The 21,846-nt window shown below is 35.4% G+C and overlaps 1 protein-coding gene across 1 annotated transcript; it reads right to left on the bottom strand.

Annotated features, from left to right (window-relative positions):
* Nucleotides 1-882: 882 nt before the first annotated feature.
* LOC141590005 (uncharacterized) lies at nucleotides 883-1,314 on the bottom strand. Its single transcript, XM_074410623.1, has one exon. It carries the CDS (start codon nucleotides 1,312-1,314, stop codon nucleotides 883-885), a length of 432 nt encoding a protein of 143 aa, XP_074266724.1.
* Between the last annotated feature and the right edge of the window lie 20,532 nt (nucleotides 1,315-21,846).

The following is a 21,846-nucleotide window of genomic DNA, read 5'->3' as shown; positions in this document are numbered from 1 at the left end:
AAGTTTCTATATGGCCCATAGGCCATAGTGCCACCCAAGGTTAATCCCAATGAAGATAACACTGGCGAGGCATGATTGGCTGAAATGCACCAGCGTTTAGCAAAGGGAAAGAAAAAAGACGCTAGATTCCATTAACCGACCCTGAACAGCTCCTATACGATTCAACCTGAAATGATGAAATCATGAGAATGTGGTATATAATACACCATAGTGTCGGTATGATACTGATTGAACGTGTCGTTGTACGCTCTCAAAAAATATTTATAGTCTCGATAAACTACCCTTAGTAGAGCGGTAAGTAAAGGTCGGGTCACAAGGGACGGGTATTGAACTAGGCTATCAAGTGTAAGTAGTTATGTCTTAGGTCACAATTTGGTTTGAGTTGAGAAAGTTGCAATCTAAACTACTTAACAAAAGCAAAGCAAATAAATGAAAGTAAACTAAAGCAAGCAAATGGGATTTGTAAACAATTGATTAAGGCACTAGGGTGTCATGGGGTCATCAGGGAATCATGATGAGATCATATAAACAAGTTTCATAGATGTGAGCAATTTATGTGGAATCGATTTAGTTTATATCTTACAATTCCTAGGAAGTTTTGGGTCAGCTCGGAAGTTTTGGGTTTCTGAGCCAAGTCGGTCAAGACTTTACAACACCTATAAGTCGACTTAATTCTCCCTATTTAACTATATGCATGGTCTAACAAACCTTGAGTTAGTTTATGTCTTACAAGTCTTGTTGAAAGGATAAGAGAATCATATTAGGTTGTCAATCAAGCATTTCTTTTTTTTTTTTTTTTTTTGCAAGAAAAGCAAGCCATTTTATTCATCCATAAAGGGAATAATGGCCAATCTTACAAAGTATAACCAATAATTACCTAGCTCAAGCATTTAGATAATCTACTACCTCATCCTTATAGCGAGAATTAGTTACAAAGAGAAGCCTCACACTGACTACATATTGTATACGTTTCAAAATATAATCAGGACCATGTTCCTCTTCTCGAAAGAGGCGACCATTCCTTTCCTCCCATAAGCTATAGACTGTTGCTGCTAAACTGCTGGAGTATAATCTAGCTTTCCAATGCCTCCTCTGCCGATTCCTGGCAATCCATTTTAGTTCTTTCCTCATGTTTCGAGTTCTATTACTCATTCCCAACCACTGCAAAACCCCTGTCCAAACTGTAATGGCAAAGGTACAGTTAAAAAACAGGTGCTGATGTGATTCACTATCAGTTTTGCAGAGGATACATCTGTTCACGATACACTGTCCTTTCTGATTGAGTTTATCAACAGTAGCTAGCTTTCTCTGCATTGCTAGGACCATAATAAACCCATGCTTAGGTAAGACAACAGTATTTCAAACTCCCCTAGCCCAACTGATCTTAGCTGCTGGTACCCTAAAGTGCTCATACAGTAAGCTGAGATTCAGTTTGCATGCCTGCACACTTCGAGTCAAGACTTGCTTTGCCCCCTCAATGTTGCTAGTTCTAGTAATAAGCTCATTCCTGGCAAGGAGAATACTTCTCCAACTTTCTTAGTGGTAAGGTTTGACATCCATAGCCCAGAAATCATCAGTTTTAATGTTATACTTGTAATTCCAAACAGGCCACACACTCTCAGATTTAACCTCAATTGCCCATATCCATTTACAGATAATGCATTTGTTCCAAGAAAGGATTTCTTTAATGTTATAGCCCCCCTCCTGATAAGGAGCACAGCAGGAAGCCCAGCTTTTCATTATCATCTTTCTCTTCCCTTCCTCAAACTGCCACAAAAAATTCCTGCAAAACTGAGTAATTAATTTGTGCACACCTTTAGGAATTAGTAACGTAGCACACCAATATTGCTCCATCCCAAAAATGATAGTGTTGATTAGATTTATTTTGCCAGCATAATATAATCTGTGTAGACGAAGTAGCTGTTAGCAGCATCATTGTATTTAGTATCATGAATCTTGGCCCTCTGAATGAGACTGCTTCTCTCAGTTTTCCTCAGAATCCAATATTTCTCCAGCAAATCTTTTTTCTGAGTGAGTAGGTGGATATCCAAGGGTTGTAGTTGGACCTGTTTTTGGCAGGTCTTCAAAGACTCCCTAGCCTGTTTAACTTTTGTTGCTAGATCAGAAAAATTATTTTTGTGCAAAACAATTAGTTTTTGTCTAACATTTTTGAGTTTAGCAAATAGAATAAACATGGCATTACCCTTTGTAGGGATCTGCCAAGCCTCAATGACAATAGTATCATAATCATTATGCTCCTCCCAACAATTAAGGTAACTAAATCTCCTCGTGATTTGGTAGCTTTTCTTTACTTGGACCAATAATGGTGAGTGGTCAGAGATCCCAGGGGGCAAAACATTCACCTGAGTATGAGGGAAATCCACCAACCAGGAAGCATTGGTGAGAACCCTATCAAGTTTGGACCATACTCTAGTTCCCACATCTTGTTTGTTAGTCCAAGTATGTTCACAACCATAGCCCTGAAGATCATCCAAATTGCTATCCAATAAACATTGATTGAAAGCCATAATTTTAGGAAGGGAAGGAGGGTGTGGACCAATTCTTTCTTCCATAGCTCTTACAATGTTAAAATCCCCTAAGACAATCCAGTCAGTAACCATATTAGCCAGCTGCCTCAGCTCATCCCAGAGCTTCTCTCTAATGTCAGCATCATTGCTCCCATAAACTAAGGACACATGAACAACTTTATTAGAAACATGATGCAACAACTCCAAATGTATCAGTTGATCATGTGTTCTAGAAGAAAGTAGAGTAACTAGTATGGTGTTAAGAAACACCCGGATTCTCCCATTATAGTGATGAGAGTAGTTATTGAGAATCCTATAGGAAGAAAACAACCTACTTATTGCAGCAGCATTATTCAGTCTAACTCTAGTCTCCAATAAACCAAAAACTTCAATTTTATTCGTAGCCAAATAACCCCTAACTTCCTGCTGCTTTATTGGGTCATTAAACCCTCTAATGTTTCAAGAAGATATTATCATTTACCAGGGTCTGGAGGTGGTTCATTCTCCTGTAAAACTTCCCCTACTTGCTCAGTCTCCATATTCTCCTCAGTTTGCAGAATGGTGTAGTTATTTTGCAGAGAAATTCGTGATTCTGACTCTATCATAACAGTCCTGCAGTCTCCCTGTGGCTTCTTGCCCACATCACTGTTAGCAGTTCTCATTTAACCTAGTTCTGTGCGTCCTGAACCCACCTCTTTATCATTAGGTGGAGAGACCACCCCCAAGACAGCAGAATGTGAACCTAGTCCAAGACATTCTGAGTTCTTATTCACTGTCTCAAGAGCTGCCTCATCCCCTAATTTAGGAGGACTATGGCCTAGCATAGAACTTCCTAAGTCCTGAGAAACTGAAACAGTGGGTGTGGTGCCACCAGATGGTTTTAGTGGCCTATAAACCATGTTGCCATTCTTAGCTCTAGCTTCATCAAGTTTATTATTGATCTTAGTGAACTTGCATTTCTCTTTTACATGTCCAAGTTTCCTACAGCAGTGACAGTAATGTGGTAACCATTCATAGATGATTCTCTGATTTGTTTCCCCATGATATGGTGAATGAAGCTGCACAAAAGTTGGCAATTCCTCTGATACGTCCACTTCCACCAACACACGGGCAAAGGAGAGTTTAGATTTGTAAGTGGTGGGCAAATCAGCAAATAGTGGCTTCCCAGCAATACTAGCCATTTTACTTAACACTTTTTCAGACCACATGAATGGGTCTAAATCAGGGAAAAGTATCCAAGCAGGAACAATAGACACAGAATCCATCTCTTTTGAGAAGGTAGGTGTCCATTGTTTCAGAACCAAAGTGCTCGTCCCCATATTCCAAGGTCCACCTTTCAAAATTTCATTCATATCATCTGCTGAAAGAAAACGAAAACTGTACCATCCTTTCTTATAGTACTGCACAATAGGCCTGGTGACATTCTTCCAATATTTCAGCACATATTCATCGACTTCCTTTATCTTAGGCTTTGAACCCAGAAAATTTCCCATCAAAGTATTTTGCCAGAATTTAATTTCCTCCTCAACATCTTCCTCCTCAACTACCACAACCCTAGAGTCCGCAGTCTTATCACAATAATGAAGATTCATTCCAGGTTTAGGTTTAGCCACTGTACTCCGTGTCTTAGGAATCCCAATTTCAAGGTCTGTAACCGGTGGTGCAGTATCAGATGTCGATGGATTTTCAGTTTCCAAATTTTGAGTCTCAGATGTAGTTACAGGCTTATCCAACAAACCAATCAAGTTAAGCAATTGACCTACAGTTGATGGTGGATTACCTGAATTCAGTTCCAATTCCATAGTACCAGGTGCAGTAATACCCTCCTCCGTTGTTAAAACTTCATCTACTGAATCCGAAACCACTGCTGTATCTTCTACCGTAACTGTCTTTTGACGTGCGCGAGTCTTTGGCATGGAATCAAGCTGAAAAAAAGAAAAAAAAATGACGTGTTTTTGGTGTTCTCTGGTGATTTTTCAGGGTTTCCTTGAAAAAGAAGTCTTCTCTCTATCAATGGCTTAATTCTCTTAATTTCTCTATTTTGTCAATCAAGCATTTCATCAAGCATAACATGTGCATAAGTTGAAATTACAACAAGCAAGCATTCATATGAACTTATTAAGTAAAGATCTACCCTATGATTAACTCCCCTAATCTCCCATTAACCATAGTTAAGGAACTACTCACTCATTATCATGGTGGACATGCTAACAATTGTGTCAATCATATTAATAAGTCTAAACATGATGAAAAAGTATAACGATAAACAAGGATTAAGGAAAGAGTAGAGAATTTGTATCAACTTAGAATGATCAAATAGAAAGCAAAGAATAATAGAAGAAAACTTTATGGATGATGAAGAGTTGTCAATTCTCCAATAAACCCAAATAATCTTCAAATTACCCAACTAGATCTAAGAATACTTGAACCATTAAGGAATGATTAAGATGTAACTAAGATTGAATTATGTAATTGTATTGTATTAATCTAAGATAATATGATTTAATCTAAGAAAACTTGGCTAAAGCTAATAAAACTTGATAATCCAACTTGCTAATACAAGGGAGTATTTATACCAAGTACAAGTATTAGGGTAACTAAGGACTTAAATGACGATTAAGACCCTTAAATGAGTTTAACGCCTTGCAAGTCCTGCTTTGAGACGCACGACCTGCCCTTGTTTGACGCTCATCCTGCCTCGAAGAACGGCCATCCTGCTTGTGGGACGCTCGGGCTAAGTCTTGGAGATGCTCGTCCTGCTCTTTAGGACGCTCGGACTGCTTCTAGGACGCCCATCTCAAAGGGCAGCTTGGCTTCCTCTTCATTTGGCAACCTCAAGATCCATGGGGATCGTTGAGGAGCCGTGGGGGTCTTTCATCATTGCCCATATACTTGTTTTATTGACTTAGGCCTTTAGTATTTGCCTCCTCTTTGTAGCTTGGTCTTTAGATGTGATCAATTTAGCTCCGTTTTCCTCCATATATGTAAGGCTAGCATTCCTCTCCTGCCAAGGACACAAAACCTCAAAGAATATGCAAAATAGGAAGCTAAAGATAATAAACAAACCCTAATGCATGCAAGAAAGCATATGAACGAGGCTAGTTAGGGGATTAAGACCCTGTTCTTTCTGGCTTATTTTCTGCCCACTTCAGTTAAGCTCGGCTCTATTCAGTTTAATTCACTCGATTCGATTCAATTGATTCGATTCACTCCATTCATTCATTCAAATAAGCTTCATTCATTTCGATTCGATTGACTCCATTAAAGTTCAGCTTATTTCAACTTTACTCGTCTTAAATTTAATAGTTATTATTAATTTTGTTATCAATAATACTATTTTTTTAATATTATTAATATTATTATTTATTATTTATTATTATTATAATTATAATTAATAATATTGTTAATGATAATGTTATTAATAGTTTATATTAGAATTACTATTATAATAATAATAATTATTATTATTATTATTATGAATATTATTATTAAAATGAATAATAATATTATTAATGTTAATGTTATTGTTGTTGTTGTTGTTGTTGTTGTTGTTGTTGTTGTTGTTGTTGTTGTTGTTGTTGTTGTTGTTGTTGTTGTTGTTGTTGTTGTTGTTGTTGTTTTTGTTGGTATTATTATTTATATTATTATTATTATTGTAGTTGTTAAAATGAATGATAATGTTATTAATGTCAATATTGTTATTATTGTTGTTGTTATTATTATAATTATAATTGTTATTATTATTAAAATTAATGACATTTATTATTAATATTATTATAATACATATAACACATTTTATGTAAGCGAATCACGAATCGTAAGGCATATTCATAGCGAATCTGGTAACCATGCTTGCCAAGCCATCATTTGAAGTACACATAAAAACCTATAAATATCTCACTATTCACCAATCAATGGTAAAATACTTCTCACCAACAACTTCTCCTCTCTAGAAGTAAGAATACTCGAGCTACTACGAGAGGGCACAGAGACCTTAGATTCAAGTAAGTTCCCGACTATCCACCAGTACAGTAAGGTATCAGAGAATAACCTTTTGCGAAGCCTCTGAGACCCTGTTTTTTACGCGTGAAAGATTCATCCGAAGAGAGCAAGCATAGGCTCGAGGTTCCATCTGAGGGGAGGGCCTTGACCCGACATGGATTCGAGCAACGCTTACTTGAGTGTTTTTATCCGATTTTGTTTTTTACTAATATCATTATTAATATTGACATTATTATTTATTATTGTTATTAAGAATATTATTAGTAAAAAATACTATTTTTTCATTATTATAATTTATGATTATTCATATATAATAATTTTATTCTTATAAATATTAATATTAGTATTAATTATACTATGAATATTAATATTATTATAGTTGATAATAACAATAACAATAACAATAACAATAACAATAATAATAATAATAATAATAATAATAATAATAGCAATAATAATAATAATAATAATAATAGCAATAATAGCAATAATAATAATAATAATAATAATAATAATAATTATTATTATTATTATTATTGTTATTATTGTTATTATTATTATTATAAAAGGATGCGCGCAGCTTTCATTAAAAGAAAAATAAAAGTTTACATGAAATTGGTGGGGAGCCGAGAGACAATCTGGGCTCCCACACCCTTAGCAATAATAATAATAATAATAATAATAATAATAATAATAATAATAATAATAATAATAATAATAATAATAATAATAATAATAATAATAATAATAATAATAATAATAATATTAATATTAATATTAATAATAATATTAATAATATTAATAATATTAATAATAATATTAATAATAATAATAGCAATAATAGCAATAATAATAATAATAATAATTAATTATTATTATTATTATTATTATTATTATTATTATTATTATTATTGCTATTATTGCTATTATTAATATTATTATTATTATTATTATTATTATTATTATTATTATTATTATTATTATTATTATTATTATTATTATTATTATTATTATTATTATTATTATTATTATTATTATTATTTCAGCTCAATTCAACTATATTCAGTTCAGTTCCGTTCAGCTCCATTCAGTTCAATTCATTTCAGCTCAGCTCCATTCAGTTCAATTCAGCTCGGCTCTAAAAAGCCAGAAAGAACATGGCCTAAATGTGCGTAAATACGAGTCACATCAAATATCCCCAAACCGAACCTTTGCTCGTCCCGAGTAAAGAGGTGACTAAAACTATGACCTTTATTTATAACATAGCCGATGTGAGATAATTAGCGGGTCTCACTCCGCTCTTTCAACTCACAACAAGACATCTATGAGGTAAGATGCCTTCTTGCAAGGCAAGGTGGGGCTTGCCAAAATGACGATGCATCCAAACATTAGGCACATAAAAACAAGTCAAATGATGCATCTACAAAAGAATAGCCACTTTCCTCATCTAAGTGGCGAAAATCATCTACAAGGGAAGCAATTTAAGGGTACACACTCCACCATAAATATTGTTTCTCCTAGTTACTAAGTTTAAGAGGATACAAACAAGTCACCTCCAAGTTGTGTTAAACTAGGCTACTTCTGTCCACAATTGCTAAATGCTTTTGTCAAGAGCCAAATCCCTATGGTGTTAGAAAACACTGTAGGATCGCGAAATTCTCCCTCTTGCCTAGACAAGAAGAAAGGTCGTCCCCTCTCCACCATGCAACAAATATAGGATCATCAATGGATAAAAGGGATTCAAAGTGTATGAGTTTCATGATAGTTTCATGCTTTTGAGTTTTATACCCCCCCCCCCCCCATTTTTGTAGCATTTGACGATTAAGAACATTTCATGCCATTTTTCGATGTTTGGTATCTCAACTTTGCATTTTTTTGAATATTTTGAAAGTAACTCCATTTGTAGCAAAGGTACTTCTATAAAAGCATAGGAGTCTATTTTTGCTCCTCATTTCATTGATGCAATTGAAAACATTTGACATTGATAACTTGAACTCAATTTGACATTTTTGTGCCCATTCCATTTTGTTGACAAGATGATGATAGAAGTGTAAGGACTGTTGCATGGCGTCAAGGATCACCTTGGAATAAATGGTAGTCAAGGATTTATCACACCACAAGGTTCTCTTGACTAGGCCTTAGACCATGGGACAAAAGATACTAGTATGACACATCCTAGGGTGTCTTGAGAGTATTTTAGCAAACAAAGTCTCAAGGAGAAAAATTATCTACAACGGACTTATATACACTTTTCAAGCTTCCCAAATAGGCATTTTCACAAAAAAATTTACCATGCAAACTACATGCCATGATGCAACTAACATATATACAACTCTAATGTATATGCTTTTATTAACTAAAATGTCATATAAACTAGATGCAAACTCTTAACAACACATAACTTCATACCGCATCAACAAAATGTAGCCACATTGTCATTAACATAAAAAAAAAGAGGAAGGAGATTTGAAAGATCATACCATGCGGTCTTCTATACTCTTCATTCCTCGAATGTGGCATAGTCGTCCCAATGTGATAAGAGTGACAAACACTCAAATATATACAAATCTATGCTACTAAGGAAGAACATGTCTCGGAATTTTTAAATTTTTAAATTTTTATCATTTTTGAAATAAGGGTTAGATGTTAGAAAGTTAGATGTTATAATTTCTCATCCCCACACTAGTATGGACATTGTCCTCAATGGACAAAACGATAGGAAATTATGCAAATGCATGATACTATATGAAATGCATGATTTTATACTAAATGAATACTACATGATAAATATTTACAAATGATGCAAACTAAACTATGCTATATGATTCATGCTTTCGATTAGTTTGGAGAGCTAATTTAAATTAACTAGGTTTACCTATGAATGAACTTTCCCAAACCAAACTAAACACTATTTCTAGTGCAAAAATAGGGAAGTTTATTCACAAGGCATGCAATGCAATGCATGAAAAGTGACTTGTTATTTTGGATTCTTTATGTTGGGAGCGAAAAAGATAGTCACCTCAATATTGCCGAGGTGTGAGTCCTTTGATGGTTCTAGGACTCAAAAACTCTTAGCCATCAAAGAGTCCAAAATGACTCTCTAAATGATCTAAATTACAAGTTATACAAGTTATGCAAGTTATGTAAACATGAGATAAAAAAAAAAAAAAAAAAAAAGCAAAAGGAGGGGTAGGAGACTCACAATGGTGGATTGAGATGCTAATGTATGAGTAGTCTCTTAGGTAGGTTAGTGGAGGGATTAGAGGAGTAAACATGGGTTAGATCTATGCTTAATGCGTTCATATGAATGATTGTATGTTATGTTTTCAACTAATGCACATGTTATGCTTGATGAAATGCTTGATTGACAACCTAGCATGATTCTCTTATCTTTTCAACAACACTTGTAAGATATAAAATAACTCAAGGCTTGTTAGATCATGCATATAGTTGAATAGGGAGAAATAAGTCGTTGTAGGTATCATAAGCTATAAATCAACTCGACTCCGAGACCTAAGTCTCCCTAGGAATTGTAAGACATAAATCAACTCAATTCCAACATAACTATAATCATTTGAATGAATCATTATTTTGATTATACCATGTTTCCCCTATGAACCAATGACACCCTAATATTTTTAATCAATTGTTTACATCTCTATTTACTTACCTTGTTATTTTGTTTACGTTTTCATTATAGTAGTTTAGCTTACACTCAACCAAATTGTGACACAAAGACATAAGCTACTTGTATTAGATAACTATTTGATAAACCGTCCTTTGGGATCCGACCTCTACTTACTCCTTTACTAGTGGTTTGTCGAGTTTATAAATATAGTTTGATAGCTTTGACGACGAGCTTCTATCAAAATGGCGTCATTGTCGGGGACGGTAAATTGTTGAATTGTTATCTTTTATTGCTTCTTAGTTGTGTCTTTCTTTACCTTAGGGAAGCCAATTCCTCAAGGTGGTTCGAATCGTTTTCTTGTATTTGATATTTTGCATGCCTAGGAGATTACAAGGCAATCTCTTGCCTATTTATCCCGAGATTGGGAGAACATTGAGGGGTATTAGAGGAGCCTTTAGAGGAGCTTCTACACCAACAACGGAGGACCCTAATTGGAGTATTGGAGGACTTGTGGACATAGGAGTAACTCAAGTAGATAGAATTAAGTTTACTAACCCTTTCGCAATACAAGGCAAGGATAACCCAATTCCAAACCAACCACAAAATCAGTCAATCATGCCTAAATTCGCATCACATTCCGTGTCAACCGAGGAGGACCTACCTAATAGTATTCCAACACCCGCCCATCTAACCGGGAACTTCATAGCGAAATCCCCTTTTATATAATTTGTTGAGAGTAGTAAATTTGGAGGAATGCCTAGTGAAGATACTCACCTTCACATGGAAACCTTTTGTGATTATTGCGATGCTATTTCTCAAATGGGGGTAACTCAAGATCAAATTCGATGGGTGTTGTTTTCTTTTTCCATGATCGGAGCCGCGATGCAATGGTTAAAGAGTTTAGACAAGATCACTCTTGGTATCGATTCATGGAAGAAACTAACACTTGCCTTTTACAAGAAGTTTTATGATGAGTCATAATTATATGCATATTTATGCCTCCCCTTAATTACTTTTGATATGGTTTTCGTGCTAGATTAGATCATTTACATGCCTTTTATGTTAAAACGTTGATACTTCCGCTATTTGATGTTTAATGCAGAAACGATGCATTTGAGGAGAAAAGTAAGGCATCGCGGAGTAGGCATGAAGGAATACACGAACCATGGCACGGGAATCCATAAGAATGAAGGAAGAGAAGTTAAGAATAAAACACGAAGAAAAGGGCTTAAATAAGTTGGTTCCTCGATCAACTAACCATGGGCTCGATCGAGGAAGCATGTACTCGATCAAGTACTTCGAGGCTCGATGGAGGATCCATCAGTTTCTATATTTTCCGCAATTTTCCTTAAATCGGTTATGCTTTATTATAAATACCTAGAATCGTACCCTAGTTTATAGGACGTCTTATTTTCCGTTAGTTTCTGAGATTTTCTCTAAAACTCTCTTAGAATACTCTTAGTTTAGTTTATTTATTATTCACATCGGATCTATTGCCTTTAATTATGGTATTGTTCTAATCTTTCTTCAATTACTATTTCATTCACTTGTTCATCTTTTATGCTTTTAATCATGTTTCATATTATTGCTATTGTTGTTATTGTTATTAGTATGAGTAGCTAAATCTTTTATCTAGGGTGAAAGGGGATCTAGGTTGTTCGTAACGGAGTTACTTATGAATTGATTGTTAAATTGCTTTTAATTGTTGTTTAATTATCGTCTTAAATCTGGTTGATTAATTACTTATCAGAATTGATTAATTAGTCTTGCATAAACTAGGATTATCACCGACAGGGTTAAGACTAGTATAGGCCACGATAACTGAATTAGACCGACTTAATAATAGCGATTGCATGTTAAGTTAGATCTAAAAAGACATATTAGAATCGACCAATCATATGACTTTTAACAATATAAATTGGTCAATCAATGAATTAAATTCTACCCTTTGATGACTACCTTGTGAACCCGATCCCTAGACTTCTTAATATAATTGTAATTCATCTTTTATTACACTTGCTATTAGTTGTTAGAAATCAAACATCCAAAACCCCTCAAAATTGGTTACTTTAAGACAGATTTAAATATAAACAAACTAGAATTACCTCGCCTCTCTGTGGATTCGACCCTGACTTACCACTAGCTATTTTGTTAGTACTAAGCTAGGATTTATTTTGATTAAGGCCAAACGACTGAAAACAACCTTATCAAATTTGGCGCCGTTGTCGGGGGGCAACAATTTTTCTTGTTGTTTTTGTTTATTTTTGTCTTTGGTCTCCGGAACCTAGTTCCTTGAGATAATTTTTACTCTTTTCTTGTTGTTTTTATGTATGCCAAGGTCTGATAAATCGGAAATTGTACCTTTTGATCCCGAGCCAGAAAAGACTTTTCGGTACAGATGAAAATTTCAAAGAGAAGTAAGTCAGGTGGAAGACTTGAGTACACTTGACTACGAGCGATATACTTTTGCAGAAGATTCATCCTTAGAGGAGGACACACCGATTTCTTCACCTGTGGTTTTTACAACATCAAAGAAGCCGACTTGGCAAATCATTCTGAACCCACGGTTGACCCTATTCCTAAAGGCTTCAAACTCCCTACCACTGATAAAGAGACTTTTGAGATCAAGCCTTCATACAGAAGCTTAGTAGAGAGGAATTTATTTGGAGGAAAAGTTGGTGAGGACCCCGCAAAGCATATGGAGAAGCTTGTCGATTATTGTTGCTCTATTCGTTTGACAGCTGGGGTGACTCAAGATCAGGTGAAGTAGACTCTCTTTCCTTTCTCTTTGAAAGATGATGCAGCAGAGTGGTTACGGGACTTAGATATGGAGGCTGACGCAATTACTAATTGGACTTCATTAGCTCTTGCATTCTACAAGAGGTATTTTCCTCCACAGAAGACTAATGCTCTTAGAAGTCAGATTACAAGTTTTAGGCAAGGTTCTACTAAGGATTTTAATGAAGCTTGGATTCGTTTCAAATGACTAGTTCGGTCCGTCCCTCACCATGGTTTTCAGATTTGGTTCCTTTGCAACCAGTTTTATAACGGGGTGTATGACGATCAAAGAGCCTTACTTGATTCTGCTGCTAATGGGATATTCCAAGATAACACTAATGACGGTGGTGCTTGGAAGGTCATTGATCATATTGCCACTCACACAGCTGAGTATGGTAACCCCAGAGATAGTGAGAGAGTAAATGGTTCGGATAGTGCTGTTGCGGCACAATTGGAGACTATACTTGCTCAGATAGCAGAATTAAAGACATCTCAGTCTTTAGGTAAGTAAGAAACGGTTCATATGGTTCAACAAGAGGTGTCCTGCGAGAGATGTGGGATAGATGGCGACACAGCGGCCAAGTGTATGAGTACTATTGAGCAAGTTCATGCCTTCCAATCTTTCAAGTAAGGTACTCCTTATTCTAACTTATTCCCTGAAAGGAGTCAGAATGTTTTTGCTGAACCCCCGCCACAAAATGCTTATATTGTTCCTCCAAGTCATGGTAATCAACCACAAGGAAATTTTCTTAGGCAAAATCAAGGAGGCTTTCAGATGCAACCTCCTCCTCAAGCTCCAAGTAATGAGATAGCTGAGCTGAAAGCTCTATTGCAACAAAGGTTGATGATTCAACAAAAGCAAACGGCTCATATTTCCAAAATAATGGCTCATAACAAGATTTTGGATACTCAAGTCGCTCAAATGGCGGCTCAAAATCCTTCAAAACAGTCTGAACTTCCTCCTTAAGGTAAACAAGCACATGAGCAAGTTATTGCTATTTCTTTGAGAAGTGGCACTTCTTATCAAGGTCTGGACATGTCCATTAATAAAGATGAAATTCCCTATATGCATCCTAAGGGATTGGGAAATCTCGAGTTGAGCGATGATGAGAAAGAAACTTGCAAAGATCAAACACGGGATAAGCAAAAAAACAGAAAAAAAAGGATTGGCGAGTGTCCTCGATCGAGCCAGCCCAGGATTGATCGAGGAACTAGCATGCTCGATCGAGTACACCAAGGGCTTGATCGAGGCACCCCCTCTGACAATAATTTGTCGCGTGTTTCAGCTACGACATTGGAAAAAATAGGTTCCTTGATCGAGTGACCACTGGACTCGATCGAGGCACCCATGTAACTGACGATGATGCTTCCAAATGTACTTCTAAAGCTAAAGAAGCCGAGATAATCAAAATTTAACTACCTTTTCCTCAAAGATTACAGAAATCCAAACTTGAACAACAGTTTGGAAGGTTCATGGAGGTAGTCAAGAATCTTCAAGTGACAGTGCCATTTACTGAATTGGTAACTTAAGTGCGGTTTATGCTAAGTTTTTGTAACATTTCAAAAAAAACAATAATAATAATAATAATAATAATAATAATAATAATAATAATAATAATAATAATAATAATAATAATAATAAAATAATACTCCCTCAAATTTGCTATATTTTTCTTCCCCTTTTATGTAGGCACAAGGATTAAGGGTGGGAGTATATATTATTAAATAATCTAAATGACCTATTTATTTATTTATATTTTTATGGGCCATTAACACGGAAATATAGTTAATATCGGAAAGGCGTTTGTACGAGAAACGGATCGAAATAGCTTTTGTAGCCACGTGCCTTGTGACATGTTACACAACTCTGCATGTTGCTTAAAAAGTGTATGTGGGTGTTCACGTGTTATCCTTAGCTAAACAAAAGGATGACTAACGCAAAAAAAAAAAAAAAAAAAAAAAAAAATACTTAGCAGTTAAGTTTCCTTGCCTATAAATAGAAGGTATGTCGTTAGATTTTAAAAATACACAAGAACGAGTCTCACTCTAATCTTACCTCATACTTACAATAAATGAGAAAGGTGGAAAATATTTTATAATATTTCGTAAATACAACTTACTCCACATATAAGAATAAGGTATGATTTCGGAACCCTTATTTCAAATGTAAACAATTACTTAAATCGTATCGCGAATGCTATAATTGGCCAATGATGCATTATAACGACAATTATATGATGAAATTAACAACGTTTTGTTCCCTGCATATCCTATGAGCGAACCTTTTAAGGCCGACTGTCTTATAAAAACTATGCCCAATATTATTCCATGGAAAACTTTTAAGGAGAGATATTATGACCTTGTGGTGAATGGGCTCCAAATCATTCAAAATACTTACATAAAGAGGCGTTTTACGATATATGGGTTCCCACTTTTGAAGCCTTGGCTTGGGAACTCATAACCCTTGAAAGAAAAAGAGTTGTTTATCTATCAGAAGATAACGGGAATGAACATGGAAATGCTAATAAAAGTACTGAGGCCAATGAAAATATGAATGACAGTCCCACTACTGATCCCCTAAAAGAAGAGTTTGGTTCAGAAAGTGATAATTAGGAAGTTAGTACCTGTTATGTATTAGACAATGTATATAAATAATGTAAACTGAAAAGACAGCTCACTAGGTTTATAGTTTAGTGGTTGTTAGTATGTAAATTTTGACGAATAATCAGTGACTAGCAATCATTATCCCTCGAAAATGTATATGTACATAAATAATTTATGTTGTGAAATATAAATAACCTTTGTGAATTACTTAGAAACCTTATTATGAGACCATACTTTATTATTTTTGTTTGTTGACTAATTTAGTTATATTTTTGTTATAATGCGTAGTATGACGCTATCAAATCTGTATGATTTAGCTATGAAGCCAGGTGACCAGGTCTCCCCGCATATTGATCGTTTAAGGAAAGTTCTTAAGGATCATGCATCCCATTTCCCTTTATACTCCATTCCGGAACCATATAAAGTTTATTGTCTTCTTATGACCTTGCCAGACACAATTCCATGGGCCACCTTTAGAAATATTCTGACATGCTTATTTATGGAGTACCCAATCACTCCAAGTACTTTCGTGTTGGATTAATTTATGACAGATGGTCTCCTACTTTTGAAGAATTGGCTTTAGAACTTACCAATTTTGAAGAAAATAATGTTATTTATGCGTCAGACGATGAATCGGATCACAACTACTTGGTTTTGGAAGATTACAATTTATATAATGGAGTAAACACTGGTAATAATGAGAACTATGGTACAGTGACACGGGATTGGAGCTCCGTTGGAAGTAATGATTAAGAGGTTCCTAAACAATGGTTGTTACTGGGACAAAGTTTGGAAATAAGTAAACAAAATGAAAGTATGCGACACTGTTGGGGATTGTAGAATAAATAAGAACGACCAACCCATCTTGGTATATAGTTTGTAAATAGAACAATGTTTTCAGAAAATGGTAAATAGTGTGAATGTATAATATATGTACACCGGTTAATAGTGTATACATATGTTTGTAGTGTGTATGTATAATAACTGTAATGAGTTTTCGACGTATATGTACATATTTTATATTTACTCATAAATATCTAATCCTTGTGTTTCATGGTTAATAGGATGTCAAACCCTAATAATTCAGAGGTTGACCAATCAATATCTGATAATCATTCGGATATCAGAAATCTTGCCACCTTAGTAAGCGAAGTTATAAGGAACAACAAACTTAATAATGAGGAAGATAGTATTCAATATTTTAAGAAAATGGGAAATTGTAACCCAAAAACTTACGATGGGAAATTGGATCCAGTGGAACTTGAAAACTGGATAAGAAGTCTTGATAAACTTTTTGATGCTATACAATCCCTTGAAAAATGGAGGGTAGAATTTGCAGTATATTACTTAGTAGGGCAAGCTGACTTATGGTGGGAAACAGTGAAAGAAAGGAAAATGAGGAAGGATTTGATTGGACTCAATTTAAGAAACTTATGAGATCAAAGTTTTATCCTTCCTCACTTAGGAAAGAAAAAGAGGAAGAATTTAATAAGTTGAAACAGGGGTCAATGTCAGTCATGTTATATGCCACCAAGTTCATGGAGTTGTCCCAATTTGCCCCACATATGGTGGCAACAGAAGAATTAAGAATGAATTTCTTTGAAAGAGGACTTGGTTGGAATCTTCGTGATAGGTTATCTACGCATACTTGTTCAACCTATCAAGACATGTATGATAAGGCTACCAATGTAGAAAGGATAATAAATGAAAAAGATGTTGAACAAGTGGGGAATAAAAGAAAGTTCGAAAACGATCGAGTTAACAGGAGAAATTTTTTCAAACAACCAAACTTTGGGAAGATTCCTTATAATCAATTCCAAGATAGAAACCAGGTACCCCATTGTGCCAAATGCGGTCGCACAAATCACCCTACCAGTCAATGTAGACATTTAAACCTACGATGTTATGAATGTGGAAGCCCAAATCACGTAAGGAATAATTGTCCAAGACGGAGGACAATGGTGTCGGGAAATACTCCTACCTCTACACCTTCTACATCTATTCCAAAACCACAAGGACACCAAGCTCAAAAACCAGACCCAACTCGAGGAAGGATGTATGTAATGAATTCCCAGGAGGTTGAATCTTCTGACGACGTGATTACGGGTAACCTTTTTCTAAACTCTACTCCCGTTAATGTCTTATTTGATACTGGTGCATCATATTCTTTTATATCTGAATTGTTAAGTAAAAAGTTAAAGTTAACACCTCACCATCAGGGTTTAAGACTTTCAATTGGATTACCAACGGGAGAGATAGTTTGGTGTTCTACCTTGTATAAAGATTGTGTTTTAACAATAGGGAAAAGATACTTCCTCACAGATCTTGTTAAATTTAACCTACAAGATTTTGATATTATATTAGGAATTGATTGGCTTGCAAAGAATCACGTTATATTAAATGGTCACGAAAAGTCATTAACAATTATGTGGCCAGATGGAGAGAAAATGTTTTTCCGAAATGACAAAGCTTATAAAGGAGTTAGAATAATATCCTTCTTAAAGGCACTAAAATTAATACGACAAGGTTGCAACGGTTACCTATGTGACATTTCTAAACCTTCAAAAACTTGAGCCAAATATAACCAACATACCAGTGGTTAAGGAATTCTCAGATGTGTTTCCTGAAGAAATTTCGGGAATACCACCATACCGAGAAGTGGAGTTCACTATTGAATTGGTGCCTGGAAGTGCACCGATTTCAAAAACCCCTTATAGGATGGATCCCGTAGAACTGAAAGAATTAAAGAAACAACTAGATGAGTTGTTAGAAAAAGGATATATAAAACCCAGTACCTCACCTTGGGGAGCACCCGTACTATTTGTCAAAAAGAAGGATGGAAGCTTGAGGTTGTGTATAGACTATAGAGAACTTAACAAAATCACTATAAAGAATAAGTATCCTATATCTCGTATAGATGACCTTTTTTATCAGTTACAAGGTTGTGTTGTTTTCTCGAAAATTGATCTTCGTTCCGGATATCACCAAATGAGAATAAAAACCGAAGATACTCCTAAAACAACTTTTAAAACAAGATATGGACATTATGAGTTTATGGTAATGCCTTCTGGACTCACTAATACTCCTGCAGTTTTCATGGACCTTATGAACAGAGTATTCAAATCTTACTTGGACAAATTTGTTATTATTTTTATTGACGATATCCTTGTATACTCTAAGAATGAGGAAGATCATGCTCAACACTTAAGAACAGTTTTGGAAACCTTAAGAGAAAATAAATTATTCGCCACGTTTAAGAAGTGTGTATTTTGGTTAAAGGAAATAAATTTCTTAGGCCATGTTGTCTCAAGTAAAGGGATACAGGTAGACCCTGAAAAGATTGAGACCATTATGAGTTGGCTTGTGCTTAAAAATGTGGCCGAAGTACGTAGCTTTTTGGGTTTAGCTGGGTACTATAGACGTTTGTAAAAGATTTTTCAAAAATGGTCCAACCACTCACGAATCTTGTGATAAAAGGTACAAAGTTTGAGTGGAGTGAAAAATGTGATAGGGCATTTTCTGAATTAAAGGGTAAACTTACTTCTGCCCTTGTTCTTACTATCCCAAATGGCACAGATGACTTAGAAGTATATAGTGATGCCTCGAATTCGAAATCTCTCTAAAAATAATCGACTAACTTTTTAGTCTATAAATCAAGGGACTAAATAAATTGTATCTCATACAATTAATTAGTTGTCAATTGGGGTTCGTTCCTTTAGGTGTGACCGAAAGGGGTCAGTTGATCACCACCGTCTCACGACAATAACGTCAAACTCTAGTCAGCCAACCGTTATCGATTTACATTAATCAACTGACGAGGATCAAATAATTAAATATCTGATGATATTCCTTTAATGAGATTTATTATGTAAACGCATTATTGTGGAGGACACTAACTCCAACAATCTCCCACTTGTCCGACACAAGGTGTGCGCTACCAATTCTCTTGTCCGTTTTAATCTCCCACTCAATGCAAGGTGTCTTTCAGGTCGCACTTATATATGAACATATCGCGAGTGGTTTTCTCGATCGGGAGTGTGACTACCTGATCGGAAAAATCTCTCACACATTACTTGCGAGCGTGGCCACGCATTTGTAGTCATTAACTCCTCGAATGGCCTTGAGATATAGTTACCCAACGTGGGTGGACAATTCATGTCTTCCCTATCTATCCTATTGCACTATACGGATCACCATGACCAGGTAAATGCCCTTTGGCCTCCTTTCACGGCACGACCTAGGACAAAAACCAAAGTCACTCGAAAACTGCACTTGCTCAGTTAATAGTCTCCAGTCAAAAGAATTGACTCATAGGAACGTCTTAGAGATCCCTACCACGACCAGGCGTCTATAATAGATTTTAGGGACTCTCTAAATGGTCACTTTCCAGCAAAGTGTCACACACTCTGCCTATGTAATCGACTAGTCATCACGTATGACCTTATGGTGTTGAACAACCATCAATCGACTTACAATCTAGTCACTCCGAGACGTCACCTCATTAAGTGACTAGGGACAAAATACAATGTTCATCTTGTTCACTTGAATAGTGTTCAACATTATCTCCACAACTTATTCAGATAAACAAGGTATTCAATGTTTTCAGTCAAACTGAATAATTGAGTTCTTAAAGAAATTCTAACAATGAATGCGATCATCACTTATGTAAATATCAATACTCTATCCAATATTTACATAACGATCTTTAGCAATTAAGGTATACTCCTCAATTCACATTGAGATGACATAACCATCATGTCTACCTTATGCCTACGGCTTTTGTTAGAGGATAAGCAACAGTTGCATCACTCTAATTTTCATTGCTATTTTCCTTTGTTCTATGCAATCTTTTCATCACATAGAGCATTTCTAAGTACACGTCTAAACAAGTTTTTAGACTCTGGTTCTAAAGCCAGTCAAACACTCCCACTATTTTCACAGTCTCTCGGGTGACGATATTCGGCTAACAGAACTACTCTAGTTCCATTAAATTCCGGATATCAACTGTCTCTTATACAGCATCGGATGTTGTAATGTACTTAGCTTTCGTTCATGATTTATACGTAAAACACTTATACAAATCCTTCATATGACATCTTATTCTTTATGCACATAACACTCTTACATGCTAACCATTCCTTAACGTGGCCCATAATATCTTATAAGCATAGGAATGCTATCGTGTAACCCTTTTTACACGAAATTCATAAATTCCTCCAAACTACAAGAGTAAATCCTCAGTGCTTCTCAAGTACTCAAGGATGCTCTTGATAATCATCTAGTGACCCTCACTAGGAAATGATTAGTAATTACTTATAAAATTCTCAATATGATAAGTCCCAACGAGAGAAGCTTTTAGCATATTTAATAGATCCTGCAACAGAAGCACAAGAGATCATATTAATTGTTCAACAACTTGAACGAGTCAAGAATCTTATCACATAAGTCTCTTGACTAAAATGCTAATATCCATGGAAATCTATCTCATTAGATCCGGATGTTTAAGATGCGCCATGCTACTCTCAAATATTCACCCGAGAATATTTCTAGTCACTAATATGTCAAACACATATTTAGACTATGAAACATCACCTTAGCTACATTTCTAGTCACTAATATGTCAAGCACATATTTAGACTAAGAAACTCACTTTAGCTCCCACTAAACTCCATGTATCATCATGGTACCTCGAAACTCGAGTAATACCATTTTGATAGACTACATGATTGAACCCAAAGTTCCAACTCTTTGATGTATATAGCACAAAAGGGATCTTTCAAGCATGTCAGGCTTCTTAGCATTGACAAGATTAACAAAACTTCTTCGAAGGAGAAAGTTTCATTATTCTTTTGCCGAATCTCATCCTCATGAGAGGCTATATTGCTAAGAACATACGAATTGATAAAGGCATTTGAGTTGTCACAAACTCTCTATAACCAACCCAAATTTTAAACATCTTATGTAACCTTTATGACAAGATCAAGGTAACCTATCAAAGTATTCACCTTAAATCAAGTCTCGAAAACATCTCGTGTTTCCTTCCTTATCACATCTTGTGTAAGGAAACCAATTCAAATTGCATGGTGACACGCCATCACATAGAGTTCATGCTATAGAAAAGCCTTTGATGAGGGTTTAAGATTCGTCACTTTTGAAAAGTAACGCAATATTATCGCAAAATTATCTCCTTATAACCACTGAGCCACAATAAAGAACGTCTTCTTGCATTGTACTCACCACTGAGCCTCAATAAAGAACATCTTCTTGCATTGTACTCAGTTTGTGGGTCTTGGACTTCCGTAAGTT

This window comes from Silene latifolia, chromosome 7 (assembly GCF_048544455.1).
Source record: "Silene latifolia isolate original U9 population chromosome 7, ASM4854445v1, whole genome shotgun sequence".
Classification (NCBI taxonomy): domain Eukaryota; kingdom Viridiplantae; phylum Streptophyta; class Magnoliopsida; order Caryophyllales; family Caryophyllaceae; genus Silene; species Silene latifolia.
This window is presented reverse-complemented; position numbering and strand designations above follow the sequence as displayed.